Source organism: Apium graveolens, chromosome 7, assembly GCF_009905375.1.
Source record: "Apium graveolens cultivar Ventura chromosome 7, ASM990537v1, whole genome shotgun sequence".
Taxonomy (NCBI): domain Eukaryota; kingdom Viridiplantae; phylum Streptophyta; class Magnoliopsida; order Apiales; family Apiaceae; genus Apium; species Apium graveolens.
Window position 1 is genome coordinate 14,900,826 of NC_133653.1, and position 13,353 is coordinate 14,914,178.

General features: G+C 30.6%; 1 protein-coding gene across 1 annotated transcript; it reads right to left on the minus strand.

Annotated features, from left to right (window-relative positions):
* Positions 1-6,332: 6,332 nt before the first annotated feature.
* Positions 6,333-7,154, minus strand: LOC141673305 (uncharacterized). Its single transcript, XM_074480041.1, has 2 exons — positions 6,785-7,154; positions 6,333-6,682 (listed from the first exon to the last, which is right to left on the minus strand). The coding sequence occupies exons 1-2, from the start codon at positions 7,152-7,154 to the stop codon at positions 6,333-6,335; spliced, it is 720 nt and encodes a 239-aa protein (XP_074336142.1).
* Between the last annotated feature and the right edge of the window lie 6,199 nt (positions 7,155-13,353).

Genomic DNA, 13,353 nt, shown 5'->3' on the forward strand with positions numbered 1-13,353 from the left:
CGCGCTAACAGTGTACAAAATCCTCCTACTCTTCTGTACTGGAATGAATGATATGTTAGCTTGTAAGATGCAAGCTGCCCGAAATATGGTGTATCGCCGTCAAGAAATCGAGCAAGTTGTGACTCGTTCTCGAGCCCAAAGAGTGCATAAAAGACTTTGGCATTGAAGAGGATTGAGAAAGAGAGAGGGGCAACATAAACTGAATTAAAGAGATAGATATAAAGGAGAAACAAAGGTGGAAGACTTGCTTGCAGCGATTTGAATCGATGTGAGGAAGGAGGCGGAACATAAGTTGTGAGGAAGGAGGCGGAACAAAGTTTGGTGTATATAAGATTTAATTGTAGGGTTTTGTTTTTTGCTTTACTGGGCTTTACACTTCGGCCCATGAATCGAGCTTCTAGTTGGGCCTAACTGAGAAAGTTATTGGCCTGTAAGAACTTGAAAGTAAATAAAATGAATGATAACAATTTTTATTTAGTTTTGAGTCATTATTTTTTTTGAAAAATCTATATTTATATCTATATTATTATATTAAATACAAAATAATATAAATTTGGCTGTTAGCCTGGTCATCGTAATTATAATAATATTTAAAATAAAATACTTTGTTAAATAGATTAATATTCATAACAGAATTATAATATGTCAAACGGTTTTCGTTAAAAAAAATAATATATAAATTTTTTTTGGAAGGTCTAAAAAAAGTATACTATTGATCCTATTTTAAATAAAAATTAAAAAAAACTATATATGGTTAGTTAGATTTGAAGAATCGGGCTAAAATAAAATCATAAATATTATTAGTCCCGCTACAGATATTATATTATTCGACCCAACTTTAACAAAATAAAAATTTGAAAGCAAATTTGTGGGTTCGATATAATGTCCTCAAACTAAAACAAAATATTACATATTATTCATTGGATCTAAAATATAATAATAATAACCCCATGCAAATATAAAATTCAACAAAATAGTAAGTATAATTAGCTCGATTTGGTTGATATAAGAGGTCTCAAGCTAACATAATTTGTTTACTATTGACACATAAACTTTTACGATTAATTCGGGTTTAAACATATTAAAATACCACAAATATGAAATAGTTAGTTGGAGTTGGTCAGTTAACAGACTAATGACAATTGAGTTTGACTATTACAACTAACTGGTGTTTACTCCTAAATTGGTGTTTCGATTATTTTAAAAATATTTTTTATCGATTCAACCGTATGGATGTCAATAGATATATATATATATATATATATATATATATATTAGTGATATGACCAAAGTCACATATCAAAATAATTTTATTTGATTTGTCATTTTAATAGTCAAGCATGAGTTTGACTTGTACAACTAACTAGTGTTTAGTGCTGAATTTGTGTTTCGATTATTTAAAAAATATTTTTCATCGATCTAACCACATGGATGTCAATAGATATATATATATATTAGTGATATAACAAAAATTTCATATCAAAATAAATTTATTTGGTTTGCCATTTTTAATAGTCAAGCATCAGTTTGAGTAGTAGAGCTTACTAGTGTTTTATCCTGAATTATTGTTTCAATTATTTTAAAAATATTTTTCAACGATCCAACCTTATGAATGTCAATAGATATATATATTAGTGATATAACCAAAGTTACATATCAAAATAATTTCATTTGGTTTGTCATTTTAATATTCAAGCATGAGTTTGTCTTTTACAACTAACTATTGTTTAATCCCGAATTTGTGTTTCTATTATTTTAAAAATACTTTTCATCGATCCAACGGTATGTATGTCAATAGATATATATATTAGTGATATAACCAAAATTTCATATCGAAATAAATTTATTTGGTTTGCCTTTCGTAACAGCAAAACATCAGTTTGACTAGTACAACTAACTAGTGTTTAATCCGGAATTGGTGTTTCGATTATTTTAAAAATATTTTTCAATTATCCAACCGTATGGACGTCTATATATATATATATATATATACTAGTGTTTAATCCTGAATTGGTATTTCAATTATTTTAAAAATATTTTTCAACGATCCAACCTTATGAATTTCAATAGATATATATATTAGTGATATAACCAAAGTTACATATAAAAATAATTTTATTTGGTTTATCATTTTAACAATCAAGCATGAGTTTGACTTGTAGAACTAACTCATATTTAGTGCTGAATTTGTGTTTCGATTATTTTATAAAATATTTTTCATCGATCCAACCGTATGGATGTCAATAGATATATATATTAGTGATATAACCAAAATTTCATATCAAAATAAGTTTATTTCGTTTGCCTTTTTTAACAGTCAAGCATCAGTTTCACTAATACAGCTAACTAGTGTTTAATACTGAATTGGTATTTCGATTATTTTAAAAATATTTTTCAAGGATCCAACGGTATGGATATCAATATATATATATATTAGTGATATAACAAAAATTTCATATCAAAATAAATTTATTTGATTTTCCATTTTTAATAGTCAAATATCAGTTTGAGGAGTAGAGCTTACTAGTGTTTTATCCTAAATTGGTGTTTCGATTATTTTAAAAATAATTTTCAACGATCCAACCTTATGGATATGAATAGATATATATATATATATATATATATATATATATATTAGTGATATAATCAAAGTTATATATCAAAATAATTTTATTTGGTTTTCATTTTAACGGTCAAACATGAGTTTGACTTTTACAACTAACTATTGTTTAATCCTGAATTTGTGTTTCTATTATTTTAAAAATACTTTTCATCGATCCAACCGTATGGATGTCATTATATATATATATATATATTAGTGATACAGTCAATATTCCATATTAAATTATTTTATCAAAATATTTAATTTTTTCTGAAATTCTTGAAATGTCACCCAAATAAAAATAAATGTTGACAGTAATATGGTTGGATCATGAAATAATATTTTTTTAAAATTGAAATTATAAAAAATTGTATGCTAATTTACGAAGGAATCCGTCATAAATTATTATCCGCAAAAAATTTGAGAAAAGTCAAATTTACCGCCAAAATTTAGGGAAAAAAGTTAAATTTCTCTCTTTGATAACTTACGACGAATTTTAATTTCCGTCATAAATTGGATGTTCCAATATTTTCCGTCACAAATATTTCGTCATAAATTTAGATGAAATATTTTTTTTATTTAATTTCAAGTCAAAATTTTTATAAAAATATTTAACTTACGACGAAATGTTCAAATCGTCGCAACTTATTTTCCCGCCAATTTTTTTTGGAAAAAGTTAAATTTCCCTCTTTGACAACTTACGACGAATTTTAATTTCCGTCGTAAATTTGACGATCCGATTTTTTCCATCGCAAATATTTCGTTGTAAATTTAGATAAAATATTTGTTTATTCAATTTAAATTTAAAATTTTAATAAAAATAATTAAATTACGATGAAATGTTTAAATCGTCGCAACTTCAAATAATTTTCAATTTTGTTTAATCGTGTCGTGGATAATTTTATTAATAAAATACTAAACTTACGACGAATTACTTTTCGCCATCGTAAGTTGGGCGCACATTTTTTTCCGTCGTAAGTTGGTCGTCGTAATAGGCCTATTTTGTTGTAGTGATCATTTAAAAATATTTAGAGATACATACTTTATGGGGGAACCAGATATCCAGAATGAGGATAGAAGGCGACCTCTATTAATACCTCAGCCTAGAAAAATCTGAATAATATATTAAAATCACAAATACCTAAAATATTTTGGTGACATTCACCCCTTCTTCATCCTCTATATTGAGTGTTTTGACCAACCAGAATAATAGCATGAATGAATGTACCGTCAAGTTCACTAATTACTCCGTGTGCCCCAATAATAAAAAACATGTGAAATTATATTGAGTTGCTAGCTAATAACAAATTACACAATATAAAAAAAAATTCATTGCTAACGGGAAATATTTGTAATAGCTCTTTTTATCTCCTTGAAACATTTGAGTTTTGATTAAATGCTGTAGGACATATTATTTTTTTTGAAAACTCCATCATTCCGTCTAGGTATTGTTTGTGTAGAATGCTGAAATCTACATTTCACCTTTATAAAATGATCATTATGACTTACGACATGGAAAAAATATCCATTATTTCTTCAACTGTTAAATACCGACTATCTTCCGGCCAACCACGTTGTTTAAAGAGGTTACAAAGTTGAATATATACAACAGAAGAAAGGCGCATCATTTTTTGACACTAAATTATTATCTTTTATTCTTGGTATTGTTCACTTTTTAAGAGTACTTTCAAATAGTAATACATAAAAAACTAATAAAAAATTATAACAACTTGAAATGCATTTATTAAAACCATTAAAATAAATGAAAAAGTTTGAAGTTCGAAACTAAACCAATTTCTAAAAACATGAATGCTAAAGAAAAACTAAGTCCCAAGAAAAATGAAATACGAAGCTAAAAATAAGGAGGACGCTAATAAAACCAGATGCAACACTAAACATCAAATCATAATTTAGTTGTCACCATTTTAACCTAGTGTTATTCTCATATTCATGAAAAAGCATCCATTGTCTCTATATTTTGGACTCTCACAAAAAAATTCAAAGTTGGATGCAAGGGATTTGGTTATCTTCATCGAAGACTGTTCAATTTTTCTTTATATTCTTTAAGTGATGGTCCACTATTTGCCTCAACCATACCATACGTTTATGTGCATTGGTCATATCAACCTCAAATTTTATAAATTTTGTCATTTTTATTAATGTTTTAACTTTTTTCTTTAAATTTTCTTCGACAACCGTATACGAGGTATTTGACTGCACTTCTTTGGTTCTAGGAATCTCCATGTCATTAGTCCGATCAACATTTTTATTCTTCTTAAAGCTAAGTCCCCATCCACCAACTCCAGTATTCCATCATTAAAATGGGTACATAGTTCAGGATCACTCAAAGGTGTCATGTGGAATAAAGAATTGAGTGAATTTGGTTTAAAATGTGATATCTTAATTTTATTAAATATAAATTAAAAGTACCTTTTAAAGTTGATCCCATTCTTCAACTTCACAGATAAAAAATGGGATCAACTTCACACATGAATGTATTAGTTGTTAGATTATAATCATTCCAAGTTTTGAATTTGAGTAGACATCAAGAAAAATATGGAGATCCTAAATAATCATATCGATTTCTCATTTGTCTAGAGTCAACCTCAAAGTTGTGGGTTTTATTAGGAATTTCTCCCATTTTTATCCATGAAGTTGGTATAAGATTGCTACTAAGCCTACCACTAGCGCTAAATTCCTCCTTCTAGAAAAGTTTTATTTAAAAGGTCACACCTCCATAACACTTTTTTCTTTTTTTGAGTATCACGATTATGTTAGTGTATTATTTAGAAAAGGACATGATTTTGCAGAATGTTATTGCAATTATATATGCGTCATGAAGGGTATTATAAACTCAGGGGATATGTAATGTATCGAGTTGTTTATATTGGTACCAATAAAAAACACGATTATATTGTTTGGCTTTCCCGATATCTAACAAAAATATCTAACTATAAGAAATTTATCATTTAAGAAATGAATACTAGTTTAAGTTCATACAAATTGTATTTAAATAGAGTTTTGCAAAGTGATAACTTGATTTTACATTAATTCCGTGGTCTTCACAGAAATTCTTGAATTCCTGGGAGCAAAATTCTCCGCCATGGTCCATTCTGAGCATTTTCACACATTTGTCTGTTCCTTTTTCCATATGCACCTTAAACCGTTTGAACATCAATAATTCCTGATCTTTACTCTTCAACATATACACCCAGATCCAATGACTGTAATCATCGACCAACAACAGAAAATACCGATTTCCTCCTGTTGTTTCTGGGGAAATTGGGCCACAGAGATCTGTGTGCACAAGTTCAAGGGCCAGCTTTGCACGATAACTAGTTTGAGCTAGGAATCATTTTCGCGTCTGTTTCCCCATCAAACAATCTGTGCACACACCATCTGGTTGTGCAAATTTTGGCAGTCCGTACACCATCTCCTTCGAATGCATCAAAGACAAGGCTTGAAAATTTACGTGGCCTAAACGCGAATGCCACAACCAAGGCAATTTATCTGCTTTTATTGTTAGACACATACCTTTTCCCGATTCAATAATTATTTTGTATAGCCTGTTTGGTGATCTTTTAACCTTCATCAAGAGCTCTCCTTTTGTGTCACGAACCCACAGAAAATTACCATTCAAAACTACTTTATACCCAACTTCAGATAATTGTCCAAGACTAATTATATTGTTTTGAAGCATGGGAATGTAGTATACCTCCTTAAGTAGCCGTTACTCCCCATTTTTGCAAACAAAAATGATTGAGCCTTTTCCCTTTATATCCACTGTTGAACAATCACCAAACCTTACTTTGCCTGTCATATTTTTATCAAGATTACAAAATTTTGAGCATTGTCCGGACATGTTGTTACTTGCACCATTGTCCAAATACCACAGATTCGACTCCATTCTCTCAAGATCTTGTCCCAACTTTGGCATTACCTTCTCCTCGCTCACCACCATATCGTTGTTCTCCGTATCTTCTTGTTCAGCAATCAACAAAGCAGGCTCACTGTCCTCAATTTGACTCATATTCAATTTTTGCTTTTGATCCTTATCCTTTCGTGGCTTCTTATAATCCGCTGCGTAATGACCGTAACCACAGCAATTATAGCAACGCACCTTACTTTTGTTATAGCTCCCACGATTTCTAGCATTTCGTCAATACCTCTGATTGGATGAACCTTCACCACTTCCTTTGTTGTCATTTCGCTTGATCCACTCTTCTCTTGTCAATAGTAATTTTCCTTCTAGACTCTCTCTTTTGGACCATTCCTCCTCCGTGAGCAAGAATTGTCCATTTCCATCATCTGCTTGTCTCTTTGTTCGCTCCTCGTGAGCCTTCAAGGAGCCAATAGTGTCTTCAACTGTCAAAGTTTCCAAATCACTGAATTGTTCTTTGGTTGAAACAATTTGCAGGAACCTTTGAGGCACAGTACACAGCAGTTTTTTGACAACATAGTTGTCTTTAACTTCCTCTACCAGAGCTCGAATGTTGGTTACCAATCCGTTCAACCTCAGATAGAAGTATTCCAATTTTTCACCGTCTTTCATGCTTCGAATTCACTTTTCAATGTCTGAACCTTGGCCATTTTTATATGCTCGGCACCTTGGCACATGGTTTTGATAGCCTTCCATGCTTCCTTGGCAGTCTCTTTATCAGCGATAGACAACAAGATATCTTCCGGAATCCCCTGGTATATAACAGCCAAGGTGATTTTGTCCTGTTTGTCCTCGCCACAATATCTTTCTCTTTTGTTTCTACTGCATCGCACACCACTTGAGCCTTCATAAAGACTTTCATTTTAATTGACCATGCCGTATAGTTTTCTCTGGTCAGCGTTGGGTAGTTCAAACCGATCATCCCTTCCTTTAGCTTGTTTACGTCTATCATTTCCATTTTTGGCATGTACTTGGGCATGAAATGTTCCCAAGCTCTGATACCAAATATAGTATATAGATATAGGTGTTTAAATGTAAATTGAAAAACGAAAAGAAACTTGCTTGGAATCACACACACTTCTATTAACCAAAGCAAAGCAGGACAATATAAATAACAAGCAAAAGTAATATAGCTAAAAACTAGGCACACGTAACAGACTACTCCTACCACAACTATGAAGCTATCGTGTGCAGCTCCTAAAAATTCTCTACTCTCCTAAGACTTATTCAAACTGCCTAAATGCTGAATAAACAAATAACTAGATAAATTACAAGTTTCATATTCAATAAAATCCAACATAGGTATCCGAAAAAGTTTTATAATTTTTTTTTCAGAAATGGTGTATCAATTTATAGTCATTGTAAGTTTTCTAATAATAAGATCAACTCACATAAATATAAGCCACCTAAATATTAGCCCTTTAGCGGTGACTTTTAGTAGGTGGCTTTTATCAACAAAAGTAACCGTCAGTTTTTGGCTCGAAAATTTCCGCCACAATGAAGTCTGAAATTAAAAAATAAAAGTGAACATCCTGTCGCTTTTAAACTAATTAGAAAACAACTTTAAATATGAATACAATGGTCATTTTAATAAAAACAATTGCTGGTGGTTGAATATATAAATGCTAACCATTTTTTGGTGGATTTTATAAAAACTACCCCAGGTTGTGCAATTTAGTCTCCAACAAATTAACTCCAGCATTTTCCTCTCCCATTTTTTTTTGTCCATACTTTCCTTTTCTCCCATCTCCACTTACTTTCCTTCTAATTTTCTACCATTTTTCTTCTATTTGAAGTCAAGTAAGTATCATTTCTCAATTACTTATACTTTGATTATGATGTTTGTTTATTTCTCACCTACATAAAATATTAATTGATATAATTTAAATGAAATGTTAAATTTTAATTGTTAATAATTTAAATGTAGTGTTCAAATATGAAGTAGTTTAATATATTTGTTAACTTTATCCGCCTGATGGAAAAATAACTTGAATTAAATCATTGAAATGATTTTAAAAAATATAAAAATTATTGTTTATTTGTTTATACTATTTGTTTATAAAAATTCACTTGAATTAGGTATGTTTTTGTTAATTAGTAATAGGTTAGTAGATTTGATGCAAGGAAAAATATAACAAAGAGTAAAAAATTGGTGTCAATGGTTTTATTATGTATTTACTTCCTAAATTTTTAATTTAACCCTTTTTAGTGTATGAAAAGACTAATTTTTTTAATTTATCTTTTTTTAAATATTCAAGTTAATCAATTTTCTAAATATTTACAAATTAGGGTTTGAGTTTTTAGTATGTTTATGTTGAAATCTTTTTCAATGTATATATGTCTTTCCCTTTAAGAGGAGGGTGTTTTAGTTTTGTTCGATATGAATTTTTACTTTCTATATATTGGTGTTCGAAGGGGAAATCTTTTTAGTCCTCAGTTAATCTTTTCTGTGATAAAGATTTCTGGTGACTTTCTATTTTTTTTCTTGCTTAATGCTCGTTAATAGATTTAATTAGATTCTTAAATGTTAGTTTTACATTTTAAATATTTTTATGATTTTTCATGCTTATTTAAGTTTTATGTTACGATACTAATATGATAATAATGTCATTATCATACATCTTTTACTATTTTTAATTTGTAAGAAGTGAATTTACCTATCATCATTTTTATGACTGAGTTGTGTGCATCTTGGAACAAAAATCTAAATTTTGGTAGTCTTAAAAAATTACTTAACGTCATGTTATTCTTTGTCTATGTAGGCTGGTACCCCAGAAATGGTTCCAGGTGAGCATACAAGGCTTTTAGTGGAGATGGAGGACAAGCACCACCTTGACCAGAATCTGTTTTAGTGTCATCTGTATGAGTAGTATTTATTAAACATTGAGTCACACTCACTTTTGGTACTTGGTGCTTTTAAGCAAGCCACGGAACCTCTATCTTAAACTTGATGTAATATTTTGGTACTTGATGTAATATTTTGGTACTTGTGTGATAGTTTTTAACAGATTTGTAGGGAATGAATGTAATTAAGCTTTGACACTATTATCTTATATTTGTTTAAGCTTGTTCACCATTTTTTGTGTTTAACCTAGGTTATTAAATCTAATTTGTTTGTAAGAATTCTAGAAAATTAAGAATAAATGGTCAGGCTCCTGCCCATTTTTGGTAACAGTATTTGACCGTATCAGTGACTTTAATCTAGAAGCAGGAAAATTAAATTTTAACGAAAATCCAGAGCGGGAGGTATTCAAATTTTAACCTAAATGATAAAGGGAAAAGGTGGAAAGTTGGCTTGGAATAAAAGCAATAGCTAGTGCAGTCATTTTTATATAAATTCCATGGCTGAAAATAATTTCGACGAGTTTAAAATCCACCGATAGGAAGAGATTGATTATATTGTTAAATCCACGGTTTTCGGTGGTTTATAGCTAAAAGAAACTGATTTTTGATTATATTGCATACATCCATAAGGTACGTTCATGCCTACTCTTCACATATAATCCATATGTGGATTTAAATCTATGTACACAAATCTTTACGTACATCCTCATGTATAGTTCATACATGATGTAATCCATCTATAAACCAAACCACATTATGTGATTCCAACTCAAGACTACAAACAAGTTATAACAAATTCCATTTTCAAGTTACGCTTGTAGCTATTTATGAATCCAAGCTACACCCGTAGCTAAATTCCTAGCTATGCCTGTAGTTATCCTCCAAGCTACACCGGTACATTGCTTCGAAGCTAAAAAGAAGAAGATCCCGCAAAAGATATTGCGTTACTTTCCTATTACCATGATTGCAACATTTATTCATGACTGAGAAGACTGCAAAAAGCAATGAGATGCACCATGATAGAACTGTAGTTGAAGGTGAATTAAGTCACCAAGTAGATGGGAATGAATGGAAAGAATTTGATTGGTGATTTTAAATATTTTTAAGAGAGATTAAAAATGTATGGTTCGGGCTCCCTACTAATGGAATGGATCCCTTTCGCAATAAACACACAAATTATTACACTGTATATCGGGTGGTGGTTGTTGTGTAAAACCTTCCTCCCTCTATATGTACAAAGGCTCCATATATGTTCATGCCTCTTCTGATTCACTGGCCATCGGATCCGACAAAAGACTTACAAGTTTATCTTAGTCCTTTAATTGATGAATTAAAATTGTTGTGGCATACCGGAGTGGAAACAAATGTCAAATTCTCACACATAAATTTTATCATGAAAGTGACACATTTGTGGACAATTATTGATTTCCTAGTATATGCCATGCTTAGTGGGTGGCCTACTAAAGGTAAGTTGTCATGTGCATTTTGCATGTGTATTTTGGATGAGATAAGGCTACCATAATATGTTCGTGTGTTTATAATGAGAGATTATTTTACATTTAGGTTGGGTATCATTTGTGTGTTTCATCATTATTTATTTTTGCAATGTACTTGGTTTTAGTACCTGTTTTATTATTCAAGATTTTATGAGCTTCGAGATCAACAAAGTAAAGTTGAGTTTTAGGTAGAAAATTTTAAATCAATTTTTTGTACTTTCAAGAGTGCAAGTACTGCTTTGTTTATTTATTGTTTTTTCTTGAACGTACTATTTTGATTTTAGTACTTTTTGATTGATTTTTTCCCATTTTCTATCTTCACTATAAATATTTGTTCTTGATATGTAAATCAATGTGAGGATTACATAACTTTCTTTTATGACAGTTGAAATTTCTTCTAGGTAACTTCTACCTGATTTTTCTGCAGGAGACTCGTGAGATTGAGACTATGATGGACAGCACCATCAACGATGAATAAGGTGAATACATCGGCCATGGTCCAGACCACTTTCGAGTTGTTTAATCATCGTCAGTTATAACTGCTTTTGGTACTGTAAAGATTTTAAAAGCTATTTTGTGAACTTTGGGCAATCTTGTGCCTGTTTAGAAATCTTTTGGTACTGTTTAATAATTTTAACTATCAGTATCATGTTTGCCATTTTTGTGACTTTCGGATAAGTATTTCGTGACAGGTGTATGTATTGCCTGACTTATTATGCAATGTAGTTCATTATTTTTGCATATTTTGGTGGCGATATTAGGAGACTTTTATGGCAAGAAGCAACCAATTTTTTTTATTTTTACTTACATTAAAATAACATAATCGAGTCAAATTAATAAGCTCAAAACAATCAACTAATCCTGTCGAATTTAATATGCACCATAAATAACAATAAATTTGGCCGTAATTCGATTACACAAAAAATAGGTGGACTTCTTTCCAACAAAATTTGGTAATTTTTATATTAAACAGAAACTGGGTGCCCTTCGTTTTCAACAAAATATGGTCATATTAAATTTAACAAAAACATGCATTCATCATTTTTAGTGAAAATAGAGTCATATTTATATAAAAAAACTAAAAGTTACAACCAAGAACAGTTGTAACTATATTTTAACTACATTTCAACTAAAATCTTTCATTTTTAAATGTCAAACGACCATCAATTATATTTATATACCAATGAAAAATGGCCGTATTTAAATTACAACAGAACTAAGTCGTATCTGATTTATGACCAAAGATAGTCATGTTGATTTTTATGAGCGAAAAAATCATTTTTTTTTGCTGAAAATTTCAATGTCAAATATACTAAATATGATCTCATCAAAATAGAGCGGTCATATTAAGCCTGTCATATTTATATCATCATATTTAGCCGCTAGTATTTTGCTAATTACGATGCTTTTTTTAAAATGACTAGCTTCGGAAAAACTACTATTTTTGCGGTCGTATTTAATTAAAACCAACCGTATTTGGTCGGTACTAAAAACGAGCGATGTTGTCTAGTATTATTTATGTTATCTGAGTGGGCAACACATGATACTTGAAATATCAAATCACACAAAAAATACAAACATTTGCATTTACCATACCTCCATGCCATTTTGGGTGATGTTTAAAAATACCCATTTTTTGGGGGCAATGGTTGAAAATACCCATTTTCAAAACACATGGCTGAAAATTACCGTTTTGGTTACGCATTGTGTAGTTAGGTAATTGTAATACGTAATTGAGAATTGGATATCTAAGAAAATTACTAAAGATACACATTTGGACTTCCAGAATGGGTATTTTCAACCATTTGCACCAAAAAGTTGTTAGTTTTAACATTTTTTCTGCCATTTTTAAAAGAATCATTATTATACAAAATAAATATAAAAAAATGATAATCACGGAGGTACAAAATCTTTGAATAATTAATAAAAGAATAGGTATTACACTAAATCTTGTGTGATTTGGCCATGAACAGATTTAACATAGAACCAACCATGATTCTTCTGGGCATCCGCAGCTTGCTCAGATGGTAATGCTGATAAGGCCTTCTCCCTAATCTCCTTCTTCAATTCAGCCTCACTAAGTTCCTTTTCAATATCTCTGAATTTCTGGGGGAGTTGGTTGATTTCCTCATCACAAAGTTTGCCTTCTTCAACACTATTTGATATCTTACTTCCCTTTTTCTTGTAGTCTTTTTCAAGATCCTCCACCGTGTATATGAATGTCTGGTTAAAATGGGTCGTCCAAAACTCTTCATCTGTCTAAGATTGTGAGTCAACTCAAATTCATGAAGGGGTGTTTTTGGCAAATGGAACTCGTCTCCAAGTAACCAACAACCTTTCGACTTAGCCAGCAACCTTTTGACAGCTTGAACAGTTCTTGTCATTCAAAGCCCTCACAGCTGTCCCTATCATCTAACAATAAATAACAGTAACATACATTCATTCTCGCAAGCATCAATCTTCTTATACCC